Source organism: Eucyclogobius newberryi, unplaced genomic scaffold (genome assembly GCF_026437365.1).
Source record: "Eucyclogobius newberryi isolate DKJ021-1_F unplaced genomic scaffold, fEucNew1.0.hap1 SCAF_10, whole genome shotgun sequence".
NCBI lineage: Eukaryota > Metazoa > Chordata > Actinopteri > Gobiiformes > Gobiidae > Eucyclogobius > Eucyclogobius newberryi.
Window position 1 is genome coordinate 34,794,927 of NW_027315724.1, and position 20,000 is coordinate 34,814,926.

A 20,000-nucleotide genomic window follows, 5' to 3' on the forward strand; every position below is an offset into this window, starting at 1 on the left:
AAAACAGTGTCTCGCATGTACTTGAACGCACCATCTCTCCTGGGAGTGTTTTGTGTGTGTCGTTCTTGAAAGTTTTCGGGAGGATAGAAGTTTCCGCGATGGCGTTAAGAGGCTGTTGTTTTGAAGATATGCAAAATTGCTGCAAAAAGAGCCGATTGAAAAATGCTGCCATGTTAAAAAACTTGTACCAAAGGATATAAAAGGTGATGCTTCAGCACTTTGGAGATTAATTCTGCTTAATTTGTCTGAAACTTGAACAGCAACTAATGCCTTTTAAGACATTTCTGTTGGATTGACATATGGTCAGAAAATTGTTATAAAGACACTCAAAAAGACAAGGATTAATAAATAGCAAGTGTTCACTACGTTACCCTATGAATCCTTTCGAATGGGGGTCCGTTACCGCCTTGTTTTGCCTGGACATTGAGTGTTTTTAATAGACACTTTCAGTTTGCAAACAGAACGCCAACTCTAAAAGCTGAAATATTAGCTTCAAAGCAACAACCAAGTAATAAACATTTTTTTTAAATCTAATGTTACGCTGGACAATGATGCGCCAAAAAAGTAGTGGCCACGAGGAAGATTATTTAGTTTTGTTTCATCGAGCATCAAGTACTGGTTTGGACATGGTGGAGCCTCATTGAACCCGTTTCACATTAGCAGTAGAAGCAAAATATATGTATAAAAAATAATAATATCACATTTTGGAGATATACAAAACTAGGATAAAGAACATGTCCATCCAAAAATTTTCGATACGTGGCGAGATCTCTGCACTTGTGTCGTAATTTGACATTTTTTTACAATCATAATTCTGTATTTCTGACTGTTTCTGCCCTCAAGATCAGTGGATGGATCTAAGGCACTTCCTCAAACGTCTTACTGCCCTTACATGAACAGTAAAGTCTATTTTAACCTGTATCTCTCAAACTAACTTCCCTCAACTGCCGTTTAGGGTCAAACAAACTCAAAAGGCTGTGTTGCACCAAGTCGTTTGCTGTAAACAATTAGGGAAGTTCACAGCAGAAGTTGAAACACGAATTCACTCGGAAATATAGGGCATTATCTTCCCTGGGATCAGCTCGTTAACGCTCAAAGGTCAAGTGTGTCTGTGCAAGGAGTCAATAATGCTAATCACGGGATCATCATCTTAGGTTATAGCAGCAGAGTTAAAACCATGTTGTAAAATGCCATTCTTCATCTGAACTTAACAGCAGAAAAAGCAGTTTCCATCATAATGACAATAAAACCAATATAATCATAATTCTGCACAAGGGCGTCCATTTACTCCGTAACTTTTTTACTGTCTCTCAATCTGTCTCTCATTTCAGAGTCATTTGCACAAGGGTTTTTATCTCATAAACAATGCAACGTGTGCCTTTTATTTCCACCTGCACAAGGAAAGTACAGCCATAACGGAGATTTGTTTTCTTTTCAGCTTAACAACCATTTGCAGCACTTAAACCATTTTGGGGGAAAAAAAAAAAGAAGAATAGCGCCGCTTTTTCCAACAGTGCATTAAAGAAAGAGCATAAGACTTGGAAGATTTAGTCGTAGAAAGATGCTGGATTTGAAGAAGTGAAGAACGAGAGCAAATGAACATTGTAGAATTGTAGAAGTCATTTTAGTCATTTTAGAGTCAAGATAAACTCAGCTTTCATAATCATGTGCAATACTGCCATACTCGTGTGCAATACTGCCATACTCGTGTGCAATACTGCCATACTCGTGTGCAATACTGCCATACTCGTGTGCAATACTGCCATACTCGTGTGCAATACTGTCATACTCGTGTGCAATACTGTCATACTCGTGTGCAATACTGTCATACTCATGTGCAATACTGTCATACTCATGTGCAATACTGTGACATAATGTCAATCATCCTTGTGCAATATTTTCTGTCCATATAACAACTGTAAATATGAGAGTTTTTTTTAATAGTTGTTTATGTTTTTGATCCAAGTAATCAGTTTTTTCAGGTTTTTTTAAATTATGATTATGATGATTATGATTATTATCATTATGACGTGCCTAATCTGTTTCTGTGTTATGTGTTGCAACACTGGAGAAATAAAGGTTATCCTATCTTATCTAATTGAGTACTTGTGTAAATATAGATGTTGAATATGACATGGGAGGTGGTTGGATAGTAAATGGATTGATATTTGTGTGTGTGTGTTTTATCGTGTTAGCCAACCTGCCAACAGATGGAAACTAGCTTTAGATAAATCTGGGAACGCAACTCTTCTTTAATAAGATTAATGAGTTTGCACATGGAGCCAGTAAGAAGAAAAACAAAGAGAAAAAACAAAGTACATTTTTGGATTGAATAATGACACAGTATGTTTAGTGTGCAGTATTTGTTGAAACAAATAATGTAACTTTTGTCTTACTGCCTTAGTGATAAAGAGGACATTACATGATTATTTGTGTCAGTTTTTGTTTCATTACAGAAGATAAGAACCATAAAGTTCTGAGAAAGACTTCTGACTCGTCTCCAGCTCAATCTTAAACTATCGGAATCAGGATTATCCAAAAGGTTCTCCACAATGGTGCGACGCCAAAGAAACGCCAGGGTCTGTCATATAAGCAAATCGTGCAAGTTCTTAGGTTAATGAGACTGAGAACCCGGAGAAAATCCACCCGGCCACGCGGAGAACACCTCCACTCAGAAACGCCTTCCTCGGCGCAGGAGCTGAAGCTGGGACCTTCTCGCTGTGAGACAGAAAGGCTAAACACCGCCTCCCTTTGTGAGTCGCAGTGGCAAACCGTTTTACCCTCTGGTTCCGGTTTCTGTTGGCGCGGCTCACTGCCCAAAGTGTGTGAGATTACAATCAGACTTTTGTCATCGGTGAATCATTGGAATGGCGGAGGAAGAGGCAGAGGGAAAGACAATGAGCCAGTCAATGATCTCTGATGGGGGGCTAACGATTTTACCCTAATCGCTCCTCCTGTCGAGAGGAGCCGGGCAGTCGAGCTGGAGTAATGACCGGCCATCGAGACCTAAACACTCACCTCTCATACTGATGGGATGGTCATTTGCGGCAATGTTTGCAACCAAGACCTCCGAAATCTAAGGTATTTCATACATTTGCGGTGCAGAAAAGGCAACACAAAGCCAGGACCTGTAGAACGAAACACCCCAAATACACTGCGGCTCTTTTACTGCTGAACTTTAGGAACAAATAGCCTTTCAGAAGTCGGCAATAGATACACACAACATATGTCACTTCAAAGTATCACGATTGTTAAAAGGACCGTATTTTCTGAACTGTAAGTCGCACATTTTCTTGTACTCCGGAGCGACTTATATGTGATATTATTAACACATTATTGTATCATTCTGTTCATTATTTTTCACACTGGAAACTGCATTTCACATGTTGATTATTTCCACATGACAACCACAAGAGGGCGCTCTAGGCTCTAAGCGACGCAGAAGAAGAATCCACTTCCTCTTCCTCTGGAGTTTGTGGAGTTGTTTAGAAGTGACACAGAGGAAGAAGTGGATTTAGTGATTTGGGGTAAAACTGATGCTTTGCTAAACTTGTTAGCATGTTCTTTATGCTATAGTTATCTGAATAACTGTTCATTTGTTACGTTAGCATACCAGACACTTACCACAGTTCTGTCTGTGCCTCATGTAGCTGAAGGTGTTAGCGTTAGCATACGTCATGTAGCTGAAGGTGTTAGCGTTAGCATAAATCATGTAGCTGAAGGTGTTAGCGTTAGCATACGTCATGTAGCTGAAGGTGTTAGCGTTAGCATACGTCATGTAGCTGAAGGTGTTAGCGTTAGCATACGTCATGTAGCTGAAGGTGTTAGCGTTAGCATACGTCATGTAGCTGAAGGTGTTAGCGTTAGCATACGTCATGTAGCTGAAGGTGTTAGCGTTAGCATAAGTCATGTAGCTGAAGGTGTTAGCGTTAGCATACGTCATGTAGCTGAAGGTGTTAGCGTTAGCATACGTCATGTAGCTGAAGGTGTTAGCGTTAGCATACGTCATGTAGCTGAAGGTGTTAGCATACGTCATGTAGCTGAAGGTGTTAGCGTTAGCATACGTCATGTAGCTGAAGGTGTTAGCATACGTCATGTAGCTGAAGGTGTTAGCGTTAGCATACGTACACCTATTCACCATGTTCTCTCATCTGCTATTATTGTAAATTGCATTTCAAGATGAAATGTCTGTTCTTGGTCTTGGATTTTATCAAATAAATTTCCCCCAAAAACGTGACTTATACTCATATTTATACTTATGTATTTATACTCCGGAGCGACTTATATGTGGTATTATTTGTTATTTTCACACCACATACTCCAGTGTGACTTATGTATTTTTTTCTTCGCTATTGTGCATTTTTTGGCTGGAGCGACTTATACTCTGGACAATACGGTAGATTTGAGACAGTTGAGTGAGTAAACAGAGAACAAATTCTCTAATAAGGACAATAAAGACTGATTGAAACTGCATTAAAAAAAAAAAAAAAAATACAGAATGAAAAGTTGTTGTTTTTCCTACTTTTACTACTATTACAACTACAGTTACTGAGGTCAGGATATTCTCCACTCAAATAGGTTTTAGATTGATTGTTACAAAACTAAAATGAATACGGTCACATGGCACTTCATAATAATATTACAAAGTAGGAAATGATTGAAGTATTTGGGGGGAAACTACTGAGAGTAACTTTTCGAGTAACTGTCTGGAGTAACGTCTGATTTATAATTTCAAGATAATGCAAAGTAAAGACAAAACAAGAAGCAATGTGCAAAATCACACACAAACGAGACAAATAGAACTAAACAGAACTAAATGTAGTGCGCACTTGGGCCGCGTTATGACCTCACAGTAAAGAGTACCGTTACTTCAACAAAAATATTACTCAAGTCAGAATAAAGGTACGGACAAAGTAAAATGTCATTACTCTTACTGTTCCTTGTAAAAGTAAAGATGTGTGAATGGATGCATGGCTCTTAACATTTAAAATGGCAGAAACTCTATATAACTCTATATTTATGGTCCCACCTGAACGAGGAACCAGGAGATCAGCACCGACATCCAAGGGTTCCCACTGTGTGACGTCTTCTTCGCTGGTGAAAGGGCCTTTCCTGCAGAAAAACAAACAAAAAAGATTAAGAATAGGCACAATAATAATGATCTTTTTATGGCGCTTCATATTTTCAAATGCAACGCTCGACTATCCCTGCACTCTCTGTCACATCAATCACTCCGGCTCAATTTTGCAGTGGTCAAACAGGAATCACTGAAGCATAAATATGAGGTCAGGAACCGCTTTATTCATTCTAAATAATGAAAATATGCCGTTTACCTTCTTTGTGAAAAAAGTTAACCAAGAATAATCCCAAATCGTCCAACTCTATTGCAGTAGAAAAGAAAAGGCGTGATACGACACTTTTATCGCCTCACCAGCCGTTCCCAACACGTTTTGACAGACTTTACAAAACCTGAGGGTCTGGGATCCAACCCAGTCGCGCCGATTTCCAGAGGGAGTGATTGACAGGCGGATGAACCAATCAGACAAACGCATTGTCCGTTCGCGTCCAAACAAACATGGTGGATTACGAGGAAAGGATAAAAATAACAGACTGAGAAACGTTGGCGACGTCTGCTGAGTCAACAAGCGACGCACTAAACTCTGTAAATCTGAGGTAAATTAAGTTATATATTTTGTTCTGAATGTTCCGAAAATATTTGAGAGACGTCTTCCGCATTTGAGAGACACGCGACACAAATTAGCAGCGATGGTTGGAGCGGTAAATGCTGGAAAGTGGTCGGATTCCAGACCGAGACGCATTCGAACAGAATGTGGGCGGGGCTGGCGAGTCAGGCAAATACTTTTATGCAGTAGATCAATATTTTCAACACAAAATGGTGTAAAATAATACTTGCTTTAATATTATCATGTGGTCTTTTACTAATTCTGATCAGAATCGAGACATTTTTTATAATTATTCAAGAAACATCCACCTTTATCTAATTTATGTGATTATTTTATTGATTTTCTTCCATAACAATACCTGCTGAAATTAGTTTTAGTGACGGTTGAAATAAAAAATAATTATTCTCTCTTTCAATGAGCGTTACACAAGTTTGTCTCTTCTTTTCGTGTGGCGTCGCCGGACATTTGCCCGTTTACCGACCGCATCAAACTTAGATTAGTGGCAGCGGTTTTAATGTTACTGACATTTAAAACACAATTTCCGCAATTAACTTCACGTGTTTGGCGAGGAGCGGCCCGGGCGAGCGAGTGGGCAGCACGGACGGCGCCGCGCACGCTAAACACCACGCCGAAGAAAAGGCTTTTAAATACAGCCTTCTGACGGCGGTGACATTTGTGACAAGGCCCCGGCGCCGCTCGCCACTGTGAAGGGCCACGGCAAAACGGTGAGAAAAAAAAACAAAAAAACAAATCAAATGGAGATGACAAGGAGGAGCCAACTGAGGAAGTTTGAATTTCAGAACTGATAAATGAATAAATAAGAGCGTTGAAAGTCAAATGAATGCAGAGGGATAAAGAGAGAGATAAGAGAGAGTCAGCGAGAGCGAGAGAGCGAGAGAGGAGAGCAGAGAGAAATGTGAAAATAGAGATAGAGATAGAGAGAAATCAGAGAGAGTCAGAGAGAGGGAAGTGACGAGAGCAAAGAGAAATGTTGAATGGAGAGAGACAGAAGGGAAGAAGAGAGGCCAAGGGGAACGGAGAGAGTCAGAGAAAGAGAAGTGGACAGAGAGAGAGTCAGAGAAAGAGAAGTGGACAGAGAGAGGGACGGAGAAAGAGATTTATGGATTTCAAAACAGCACAGAAGATTCTCAGATTCTAACCAGGATTCCTCAAACTAGCATAAATGAAGCTAAATGCTAATGAAGCTGAATGCTAGGTATGTTTTTGATTCAAGCTTAAAAAATAAATTCAGCATAAAATGTGTCCTTTAATGTTTTGCCTGGTGGTAAAATAAATACATATAATTGTGACATTTTTAAACCGTGATGTGAATAAATAAAAAATCCAAACTAAAAATTTAAACTATGGAAAAACCTTTTGGGCAGAATTTTTTGCTTACACATTTTCTTTTTTTGGGGTGAGAACTTACTTTACAGAAAAGTCTAACGTCTGTAGTTCAGAGCGTCACCGGCAAGTCATTGTAAAGAGACGTTCTAATCAGTGTGTGCGCACGCGCACGTGCGCGCGCGCACGCGCACACGCACACGCACACGCACACGCACACGCACACGCACACGCACACGCACACGCACACACACACACACACGAAATAGACTTAACAAAAGAGCGGAGTGCGAGGGAGGAAAGTGGCTCGGAGATATTAATCATGAGAGAGGGGCAGAAAGCATGAGGCGCGCTGTTCATTTTGACACAAACCAGTGGAGTCCTAATTGCAGCCAATTTAAAACTGTAGTAGCATAAAATCAACTTGGAAGACCTTTTGTCACTTGTTTGTCGCTTCCGGGCGCGTGACATTGACAAAAGGGAAAGATATTGACAGTTTTTGGATTTTGTAAGTGGTAAAAATCAGATCGAGGCTCGGCTGAAGTTTAAGTGTTGCACAAAAAGTAGAAATGGCAGCGGAACTAAACACTAAAGCCACTTTTATGCGACTAAACATTGTACATGGTATTTTAAATATATAATGTTGTTCCAAGTAGCGGTGGGAAAATATAGTAAAATTTGAATGTCGAGTGTATTGTTTATTTTAAGTAAAAAATCAAAATCTACAAAAATAACAGACTTAAAATAGAATTTAAAAAAATTAAGTGATTGAATAGTGATTTATGTATTTTTATGCATTTTACAGCTATTTCACATCTTTCTGATAAAAAACTTCAACTAATAGGTAAAAATACATGTTTTAACACATTTCAGATTGTTGTCTGAAAGTAGCTATCAGGATACACCAAATATGTGTATGTGTGTGTAAAATAATAATAATTTATGTCACTATTGCCCAGCCCTCGTTTGAAATCTTTGCATAAATTTTTTGCTTTTTGGTCTAAAAGTGTCTAAAACGGTCTCGAACTGACTGTGTCCTGCAAACCTTGGTTAAACTTAAAAAAAAAGAAAAAGAAAATATGTAATCAGCTCATTTTACATCTTTTTTTTAATCTTGACAATATACTAATAATTATCAAAATGTACCGTATTTTCCAGACTATAAGTTGCATCGGACTATAAGTCGCACCAGCCAAAAAATACATAATAGAGAAGAAAAAAAGATATAAGTTGCACTGGAGTATGAAGTGTGAAAATAACAAATAATATCACATATAAGTCGCTCCGGAGTACAAGTATATAAGTATAAATATAAGTATAAGTCGCACCCCGGCCATAACTATAAAAAAGGTGCGATTTATAGTATCGCCTCTCAAGACATTAGCAGTGACAGGCGATGTGCCCAAAAGAAATCAACATTACAATTGCCTAACGGATCATTTTCAATAGCAGTTAGTATATTTTATTATTGAGAAGTAACTAAGGACGGACTGTGGACTAAATGTGTCATAATTTCTCTTTTTTTTTTGTTCTATTTTTGGTGGATGTCTACATATTTAATGACTTTTCTCTCTAGTCTTGTTCTCTGCATTTGATTTTATATACTTATATACTTATACTTCTGCTGAACGGTCACACTCTACTGCGATTGGTTGAATCCGCCCGTCACTTGCGGACGGACCAATAGGAGCCGTCTAAGAGGAAAAGTGTGTACAGTATCTTTCGAGCAAACAAACCCAATCACAATATGAGCGTTTTCTCATTATTTTGTTCATTTTAAAGTCACATTTTCAAGCACATTTGTTGCCCCAATAACGTACCGGTAATTCTTCCATTTTACATTTTTTCGGGGGAGTTTTTATATACGTCACAACAACGTGTTCATTTTTATTTTATTTTTTTTGCATATGCTTTATAGATGGTCCTTGTATTTTTCGTACAAACTGCAGGGAGTCTTCTTTCAGGTGTAAGCGATAAATCATGCTAATGCTGTGCCGTTTCAGGCCTAATGGGACAGGCGTTACAATAGATCTATACTGTACAGGGAAATTCAGAGAAAAAGGAAAATTGTTGGACTTAAACGCCTTATTTTTCCTTGTGCCTTGACACATTTTATAGCTGCTGTAGAAGGTGTGTGTTTTTCCCCTTCCCTTTACATAGGGGCCTTTTGTCATTTTGAAACTGCGACGCCTCTTATGGCCACTATAAAAGGTATTTCACACCATTTGGAAACAATCAAGGTACTGACTACTTCAAAAAGCCAGAGAAGTAGTTAAAGTAGTCGATAAAAAATACTGCTATTGCAAAATAAAACCTAAAAGGAGAATATAGTGTAAACCTAAAACACACTTTTCCATATCAAATATACAAATCTCTAATCTAAAACTATAACACAGAATGTTGGGATTCACATGCGTCGTTTCTTTGATCAAAATCTGGCCTTTTTTGTATCGTTTTATTGTTTATTTTTGTCGGAACGGACGTCAACAGTTACACGAATTCAGAAAGCATCCCTATTTTGACTTTCCGCCCGCTCCGCCTTCATGCAGCGCCTTTCACGTACCGAACAAGTCGTCCCGGGCCAGGGCGTAGAGGATGCGCGAGGCTCCGATCAGGTTGCTCATGGCGGCGGACAGCGTGGACAAGTAAACGCCGATGGTGACGAACGGGCCCCAGACGTTTATGTCCCTGAGGAAGCTGTAGTCCTTCTGAAGCAGCAGCCTGTCGGGGCACAAAACCACACGGGAAACTGAACAAACTGAGGACTCTTTCTCTGTCTAGGGCCGAGTATTGTACCTCATGATACAATACCGATACAGGGTCCACGATACCATACGAATCACGACACTCAGAACTTGATACGAGTCCTGATTCATGGATAAACCCGGTGGACTAAAATTATGTTCTGATTAAGTAGAATAACAAAATGCATTAGAATTTCATGTTCACAATGTCTTTAATATCAGAATACACAGTCCTATGATGAAGTCTCATGTTCATCTCTTCTGAACATACAGCCTGCTGCATCAAGGCTGAATCAGAAGTGTTTATAATGTTTAAAAGTATCATGATACGCATCTCTGTATCAATACACGTTTTGCGTCACGAAGTCCGTCACGATATATCGAGATATTGAGCACCATCTCCGTCCAAAAGTATCCATGAAACAGGGAGCGTTTGTGGTTAAAAGGTAAAAACTCTTGAATTTCCAGGGCACACAATTGCCGCTTATGATGTTGCCGTTGTCTGTGCGTCATGTAGCTGAAGGTGTTAGCGTTAGCATACGTACACCTATTCACCATGTTCTCTCATCTGTTATTATTTTAAATTGCATTTCAAGAAGAAATGCCTGTTCTTGGTCTTGGATTTCAAATAAATGTACTCAAAAAATGCGACTTATACGCCAGTGAGACTTATACATGTTTTTTTTTTCTTCTCTAATATGCATTTTTTTGGCTGGTGCAACTGGCGTGACCGGAAAATACGGTAATCAAGGCCTTCAGCCAATCATCAAAGCGAATCACTGACAATATAAAGCCATGAATTCTCGATTCGACTTTCAAATCTCAAATGTTGATTCCCGACGTCCAGTGCGATTAAATGAAACCGCGTGCAAAGTGTTGATATCACCGTCGGGCTGTTGATAATAAGACCCTCTTGTTCAGACCCCAGTGGCTTTCCCCCCGCCCGTGCGCGCGTCGCTCACCGGAGGCGGAGAGTTCAGCGTTTCCAAAAACACCGCGGGGGTCGTGTGATTACTGCCTGCCCCCCTGCCACTATTCAATACGAGCGCGGCGAATTAGGCTGCGGAATACTCTCTCACCTCGCTCTCGATCTCAATCCGTGTCCCCATTTCGATCACCCCGTCGCCGCCGCCGTCGCCCCCGCCTCCCCCGGTGATGTTTTCAAAAAGCCCCATCTCATTGCTCTCGTGTCCGTTCAATTCAACTCCAGCACCTTCTGGAATAATTAAGAACCGTACCACGTTTCGTTTCAGGTCCAGTGGTTTTAATGCTTATTATCATGGCCTTATTAAGTATTGTTCAGTCCGTCTATAAGATTTGAGCACAGTGTTATTTCGCCGGGAGCCCCCAGGGGCCGGCGGCGTGCGCTGGCACTCCAGGCAGTCGGCATTAGCACAGATCAACAGCAAACAAAAAGGGTTTCGCGCCGAAGGTAAAACTAACGCGGAAATTAGAAAATGCCAAGTGCTTTCTTTGAGTGCGCGGGCGACTACTTCAAAGTTTACGAACAACTGCTTGTACAATTAATGAGGGGAAGAAACTATCCAAAAGGCTTGGATGACATCATGCGGTGGTCCTCACTCACTCACCTCTTCACATACACATTCACATACACACACCCACTCACGCATTCACATACACACAGACACACTCACCCATTCACATACACATACACCCACTCACCCAGTCACATACACATACACCCACACACCCACTCACCCATTCACATACACATACACCCACACACCCACTCACCCATTCACATACACACACACACACACCCACTCACCCATTCACATACACATACACCCACACACCCACTCACCCATTCACATACACACACACACACACACGCGCACGCGCGCAGGCACGCACGCACGGCTTCAACTTGTTTGCCAGACATTACATCCATTCTCTTTAAAGGTGCACTGTGTAACTTTTCTGCTTCGTATTGCCGGGAATGTCCCACAGTACGGCATCGAACGCACCCATTTCTCAAGTTTTATGGCTCAAAAAATATCTTGGAAAAACGCACACTCTTACTTTGAACGGGGGTCGCCAGATATGCAAAGACCCTGTAAACTTAAAGCGTCGCCTTCTCGTCATCGTGAAGACGGCGGAACATTCCAGGCAAAGCACTCCTCCACCAGAAAGGTTACATGGTGCCGTTTTAAAGGCGGTATGGACGATTTTTCGGCGATTTGAGAACGCAGGCGGAAGTGCACATGCCACTCCCCCGTGTGGACTGATACAACACACACGTGCGTTTGTTTATTAGCGCAACGGAGCGCATCGCATCTCTCGTCTCCCGTAGATTTCTGTCCACTTCTGCGTCAGCTCGAACTGTCTTTCTCCGTCTTCATTTTGCCCCGTACACTGAGGGAACTATATTATGATAGATCCATGCGCTTAGGCACGCGGAAACGTGAGGAGGAACCGCACGCGGCTGCAGGTGAGCGGTAGGTGCGTTTTATGATTGATACGTGGCAGGACTAATGATTTATCCACGCCACGAGGAAATATGATAAAAAATTTGCTGAAAAAAATCGTCCATACCACCTTTAAGTTGCGGGAAACGACTGAATAAAGCATAAAAGAGGAGTGTTTTGAACCCCGGCTTTAATCGGAGACGTCGACAGATACACAACCGGCTTTATATGCACGTTCACGCCCGGTGGGCCGCACGCCGAGACGATTTGTGAGGAAAAGTGAGGAATTAAAAGGTGCGTTTGAGGGAGACGTGAGTGATGATGTGAGCCTAGACGTACACGCTGGATATTAATTTCTCTGACGTGCGGCGGGAGCAAAATAAATCGGGGGGAAAAGCTTGGCATTTCCAAATGGGTTTTCAAAAACAATAGCGCAGACAGTTGTGACAAATGTGTGCAAGCGGTGGCCACGCGTCGCTCCATTATTGGAACATTCACGGGGACGGTTTCCGGTGAATGAGAAAACTTATGAGCGGCTGTGACTAATGAACAGTTATGGTAAATACTGCAGTGGGAAAAGTGGAACTCAACAAGTCATAAAATGTAAATAACAACAAGTTGCATAAGAACTGACGGCAAGTTCTACTGGTGGCAATAATTATATTTAATACGGAAAAAAATATGTTTCTCGCTGTTTAACTCCTTTATAAGCGTTTTTTTATACATAATTAATATAGTTCAGTTCTAATCGTTTTGTCATTGTTCATTTCCCTAAAGCGACGTGTGTAAAGCAGTAAAAGATAAATGTTGCAATATTATTTAAAAGTCATTAAGGAATAAAAAGATAAATGGAAAAAAAAAAATGGATCACAAAAGAGACTGGATACGAATGTCCTTATAACAAGCAATTATGTATTCATTTCTTTTCCTCAGATTTTAGTTTATTTCGCATAGAAACGCTCATAAACTTCTCCAATCTGCAGCTGAAGATGTTTTAGCTCTGTGTTTTAAATGTTTTAGTTTATGGGACCAATTATAAGCCTGATTTAAAGAAAGAGGAGACATTTCAACATAATACTAAATAAGATCTCCACATGTTCAGAGCCCAAAATGTCAACAAAATGAACCAAGGAATCTAAATCTGTCTCAATCAATTATTCAGATTAGAATAATTATTAGATTATTTGGTTTTAATCGATAATCGTGATTATTCAGGTCACAATATAATGGTAAGAACCCAAAAATTATAATTATGACAGTTTTAAAAGCAAGATTCAAGTCTCTTTAGTTCGATCTATAGTCCAAAAAAAAAAAATCGACTGAAATGTAAGTAACCGTTTTATCTGGCTGTTTTTGTCAAATTTAACTTTTCAAAATTTAACCCTCTGAAAGTCGTAATAAAGTCGTCACAAATTTGAAGAATAGTAACATGTCAGAAATGTAAGAAAGTTAAAGATTTCACTGTTTGTCAAAGTCTCAATAATCATGAATAATCTTTAAATCGTGATGTTTTTCCTCACAATAATCATAACACTAAAATTTTATATCGTGACATTTCTAGTCCCAAATACGTGCAATTTTGGCATTTTTTACAAATGAACTGCCTTATTTTTATATGAAAACAAGACGAAAAACCTGTAATACATGGGGGTTTTTCTCACATTTTTACAAGTGAACTACAGCAGGAGTTTCAAACGTAAATCTCGTCATTTGCCACGTAACATAAATGTGTATTATAAGATAAGATAAGATATTCCTTTATTGTCCCACATGGGGAAATTTCATTGGTGCAACGCAGGTAGATACAGAGGTAGATACAGAAGAACAGATCACTTATAGGAAGTCTGAAAAACACTTTCAGTAGAAGATCTCCTATAAATAAATAAAAACTCCCAGACAAATAAATAAATAAATACCATTGCATGTGATCCCGATGGTAATTGCACATGAATATGTGTCACGACAGCACATAGATTGCACATGAATTTCACAGTAATTGCACATGAATTCCAACAGCAATTGCACATACGACAGAATTGCACATCAGTATTAGGTTAGGTCAGTATTGCGACGGGATAACGTGACGATCTCCGGGTAAGACGACTGTTCTCCGCAGTTTCATGAGTTCCTCCTTTGTGTAAACGCGGTACTGCCGGGGGGCGGGGCCGGAGACGGGGGGCGGGGCCGGAGCCGGGGGCGGGGCCGGAGCCGGGGGGCGGGGCCGGAGCCGGGGGACTCAGAGCCAAGACACATCGCCACGACACGACGAAAACACTCAATCCAGCCGAATAAAGTCAAAACAAGTTAATTTAAAGCGATTCCAGTGCGTGTCCTGATCGTTCGTGAAGTTCCTCTTTCATATAAACGTGTATATAAACGTGTACCGACGACACTCAGTACTTTAGCGCGGCCGGAGGGCGCGGGGGGAGGGGCTGGTGGGCTCGCTCGGAGCTAGCTCACGTCACAACAACACAACGAACGCAACGAAAAACGCTCAAATCCAGCCGAAAAAAGTCAAAAACAGTTGAATTAAAAAACTATTCCAGCGCGTGTCCCTATCGTACAGTAAAATAGAAAAAATATACTAACTATATTTACAAAATATAGGAGATAAAGCACAACAAGTGTGAGAAAGAAGAGAGAGCGTTTACACCGGGCTGCCAGCTGTACCAGCGCCTTATGACGTATGACAAGTGCGAGTGGCTCCATTCGCAGGGGAACACTGCTCATTTGCCAGCGTGTGCGACTGCGCGGCCCAGATCGCCTGAATCGATCAGATCATGAGCAGAAATGAGCTCCACCGTCGCATAAAGACCGGAACAAAAGGCAGAGGCGCGAGAGGCAGATTAAAGAGCGCCTTCAGAGACAACGCTCCGCCAAAGCAGCCCGAGAGACGCCGCGCCTCCTTTGTTTTCCATCCATTTATACGTTTATTATTTACCCTTTTCATTCATGACCTCATTAATGCATTCATCGTTTTAATCCATCATTTAGCGTGCTGGTGGCAGTGGTAATTTGCCAGTACTTTGCTCAAACATCACACATTAATCATCAGCGATTTGTCAAATGGGATGAAAAATTGATTTCAGAAAAAGTGTTTGTTTATGAACTGGGTAGTCATGGGTACAATTTGCCTTTTAGAGTGGGAGTCCATCACAGACTCATTTTATACTTTGAAAAGTGAAGAAATATATCACATCAGGCTGAGCAAAATAATATGTCTGTTTGCCGTAACCCGACCGACCCAGTGTGAAACTAGCCGACAGAATTTTTTTTATCAGCATTTTGTTGAAAAAACGTCGAATTCTTTTATTTTTCAATTATTTCGCAGACTCACCGACCGGACTTCCCTATCGCACGATTGAAATGTCTTAAAATCGTGAGATTTAGTCTCCCGATCGGGTTGATAGAGACGTTTTCCGTCATGGACTGTTAAAGCCTGACCCCTGGTGGTCACTCCGACTCAAAAAATGGCAAAATTTGGATCTTTTTTTGTGCCTTCAAAGTAAAAAAAAAAATAAGAATTTGCCTACCGTCCGAGCCACTTAAAAAATGTTGACTCGGGTTACAGCAAACAGACAATTTATTTGGGGTAGCCTCATCAATATCCTTTAAAGAGATTTTTTTTTTTTTTTCCCAGAATATATAGATTCTTTCAACAACAAAATAAATTAAATTGACTTGACTTTAGGGTTAAAACAAGTAAATTAGGATTAATTTGAAGGTTTATGTTATGTATGGTAAGCAGTACCGTATTTTCTGCACTATAAGGCGCACTTAAAAGCCTTTAATTTTCGCAAAAAACTACAGTGCGCCCTATAATCCAGGTCGCCTTATAGTGTGGAAAACACGGTAATTACCCCAACATTACACAAGAAATGTTGGTATTTTTAATTATTATTCTTTTTTTCTGTAAATAAACGCTCCATTTTGCTCTAAATCTAATATTTACTGGCCTTTGGAGATCCAAACAACTAAACTAATACCAACTGTATCAAATAATCGTTAGTCGCAGCCCTAAATGAGTCCTTCGCTGGCGTTTATTTGCATCACTTTGGGTCCGAGTCAGCGGCCGGTCATCTCACACTTTTCCGGTCGAGGTCAGGACCATCAGCAGAATAATTTAAGATCATCGGCTTTAATGATGTCGGGGGGGAAGAAAGAGAATCCAATAAACGTCCACGTGGGCTGTCCCTGAGTTACGGAGATGACTTTAGCTTATGGCGCCGCCGCTGTTATGCTCATTCCGCCATTATGAAGCCATTTTGTGCATCTGCAATACGGACGTGATGGGCCGCGCAGTCGATAGCCGCGCTCCCTGCAGAACACGGAGGTTCGTTTCTTTTATGAACAATAATAGTCTCGGCGCACTGTGATGGGGCGTGTACTATCGTTTCGACGTGGGATTTATCAAAGCAAATATCGTGTTGGAAAACGTGCGTCGTGTTCGCTTCAGCATTGGCGCACGTGAAGAAAATCCACTTGTTAAAAGGGCTGTGACTTAAGAGAAAAACATGTTGGAAAAATCGAATGTATTTACGTGTACACATGATGAATGGTCTGTTTTCCTGTGCAATACACTGAAATATCACTAATAAATCTAAACTATGAACAGTTCTAAGTCAGATTACTTAAACCATGTCACAGATTTTTACTGAAGTAGTGGGACAGGACTCGACTGCTGACATTCTCGGTTGCTGTGCGATGGTTGAGTGGTTAAGGAGGCAGCACATATGCCGGGTGGATTAAAGACCTGCTCTGTGCTTCGATTACACTAAAAAGGGTGTGGCGCAGGCAAAAGCTCTCGAAACGATGAAGAATCTCTTTGATCCGACTTAAACTACACTCACATGACTGCAAGCTCACAGGATACCGTGCAAAAGTAACTATTTGTACAGAAAAGTATGGGGGGGGGGATCTGCACAGAATGATATTAATTGTAGAATTGTATTAATGTAGTTAGTGTGTACTACTTAAGTCTAACATAACTATATCTTATCGCTGACTAAATAAAACTAGTGAATCTCTACTGTATTAAGGGATGTTGTCATGGTTCCCAGACTTGTACCAAAAGAGTGAAAAGACAGAATCTCAGCTCAAAAACATGTGGGGGGTTTCATTCATAAAATTTGGGTAGTAATTTTGGCCCGGGGGCCCCTCCTTAAGGCCCCTCCAGATGAACTCTATGGCAACATGTGGCCCGGCTCCGCCAGCGTTTACCCGCGGGATTTAGAGCTCGGCTTTAGCTGTGGCTTCACCTTGACCTTGTTGCTACTTTTCTACAGCGTGAAGAGTGATACAGACACAGGGAGAAGGGATGAGGAGGGAGGAGGGAGGAGAGGGAGGAGGAGGGGGGAAATAAAGAGAGAGGAAAGGTGGAGAGAAGATGATGAAGTAAGGGGAAGGAATGGAGGAGGAGAAGACATAATGGAGGAGAAAGGAGAAGAATGGGAAAGAAGAGAAGAAAGGAAGAAAACAGTAAGTGAGGAGAGGAGGACAAAAGGAAAGGGTGGAGAAAAGGGGAGTAGGAGATGATAAAAGAGAAAGCAACAAGCAAAAGTTGGAGAGGAGGAAAGGAGAGGAGGGAAACAAATGAGAAGAGAAAAGGTAAGAGAGAATGAAAGGGGGGAGGAGAAAAGGAAGAAGGCCAGAAGGCCAGAGGAGAGGAAATAAGGAAGGAGATAAGGGAGGAGTAGGAAAGCAGATAAGGAAGGATGGGAGAAGAAAGAAAGAAAAAAGAAAGAAAGGCTGAAATGAGGAATAAAAGTAGGAGAGGAGGAAATGAATGTGTAGAGAAGGACTGAGGAGGGGAAAGGAGAAAGGAAGGAGGAAGAGGACAGAATAAAGGGTTAGGGGTTACAAAAATCACACACACACAAAACAAAAATCACATGCAAAAATTGTTGTCCTAATATTGATCAATCCCAATGTTTTCTTCCATTTTATATCCTCCTTTGCTCCAAACAAACCACAAGCTTTTCCTGATGAGGGATCGGCTGCCGACCTTTCGATCAAAAGACCCCAAACTGACTATCAAGAGTGATGGGAAAGAGGAGAAGAGAGGTGAGCGAATGAGGAGCAAAGGAAGAGGCGCGAGAGGAGGCGTCGAGGAGGAAAGGAGGAAAGGAAACGGTTGAGGAGAGGAGGAAGAGGAAGAGGGAGGCGCAGGGAGGGTTAAGTGCTCTCGGGGGAGGAGACGGTGGTTAAGGATTATTAAATGGGATCGATAAGTAACAAGGCCTCAGCGTGAGAGGAGGAGGACGAGGAGGAGGACGAGGACGAGGAGGACGAGGACGAGGAGCAGGAGGAGCACACATACACTCCTCCTGCTCCGCTCATCTCTCCTCAGACAGAGAGAAGACGACCAAGAAGATGAATTTATGAATCGACTTGTCCCAGCCATAACAAAACAAGCAGAAATCAGTTAGAAAATGGTATATAGTATTTTTAAATAAATTACATTCTTTTTCGGGGGGTTTTCCCTTTAGACCGTATTTTTTATTTTTTTCTTCTGATGTTGTTCTTCAATGTTGTTGTAGTTTTGTTTTTGATTGATTTGTATTTGTTTTCAAGTATAATTAGTTAAATTGGTTTTCTAATTTTGACTTTGTTTTATTTATACCTCTTGTACATACAAATTATAGTTTTACATCTATCGAGTATGTATTTGTGGAGAAAAACATGAAAATACTGTAGAAAATGAGAGGAAGTGACATCACACTCGGGACACTCATTCCAGTCCAAGTGTCTGCATAATTTACACAAAGACAAAACTTTTCACTCTCTAAACATTAATTCAACAAAATTAAGTCACTTATTTGTCAAATAAAAGTGGTCATTTCCTAGTGTGATGTCATAAATTACAAACAGGAAGTGAAATAATAAACCTAAAAATTGTGCTATTCAGTGATAAAATGTGTATAATTTTTTAGCAAAATTCAAAATATATTCAACTTAAGTGCATTTTAGTTCAATGAGTCGTCCGACCAGTAGGGGGCACTTTAAACTTGCGCTGCCGATATACTGCAGGTCTTTTGAATTGTTGTTTGAGCATTTCTATCCTCCCTCGTTCCATGATGTTAGAGGAGGCGCTCTCATTCGATACTGTGTGGTTAACTTGGGCTCAAATCGGTGACAAATATCTGAACAAACTACAATTACAATATGTGAAAATCAGAAGTAAATTAGAACAGCAATTTCAGGCAAATTGAGCAGCTCTAATAAAAAGGGTTCTGTTTTTTTTTGCTTGATTTTAATCCACCAATATCACCAACATCACCAATATTAATAATAACCGTTATACCATCCCTAAATGGTACCGTCTGTTTTTGCTTTTTTACAAATTCTGAATGGTTTCACACTTGTATTATGCCAGAGAGCTTCAGCCCACACCTTTTTGGTCTTTCTGCGAGTCAAGTGTCACTGGAATCATGTTCAAATACAACAAAAAATATATATAATAATGATCAGACCGATCACATAAAAGCATACGAGTACGAACTATCCACAGCGGTGCGTTTCACAACAACACACAGACAGGACAGCGGTGAGGAGTGCAAGCGATCTCTGCAGCCGAGTGATAGGGGCCCGGTAACAAAAGCAAAGAGTCTGGACGGGGGAGTGATGGATAGAGAGAGGAGGGAAAGCCAAGATCCTGCTACGGGACGATAGGAAGGAACTGCCACGGGGGTGACGGGGGAAGAGGGGGACAGTGACTTGTTGCCTCCGAGTGAAATTTATACTTGTTTATCTGTTAAAACAAAGTGATATAACATGGGAGAGAAAGAACGGACAAATTT

At 40.7% G+C, this 20,000-nt stretch overlaps 1 protein-coding gene across 1 annotated transcript in view; it reads right to left on the reverse strand.

Annotated features, from left to right (window-relative positions):
• The window catches only part of LOC140368701 (solute carrier family 12 member 9), an 89,858-nt gene that overhangs the window by 37,904 nt on the left and 31,954 nt on the right, over positions 1–20,000 (reverse strand). The window contains exons 7-8 of the mRNA XM_072455738.1: positions 9,592–9,749; positions 5,030–5,112 (exon numbers count right to left, since the gene is read on the reverse strand). Coding sequence (XP_072311839.1) covers positions 5,030–5,112; positions 9,592–9,749 — 241 coding nt within the window. The remainder of the gene's footprint in view (positions 1–5,029; positions 5,113–9,591; positions 9,750–20,000) is intronic.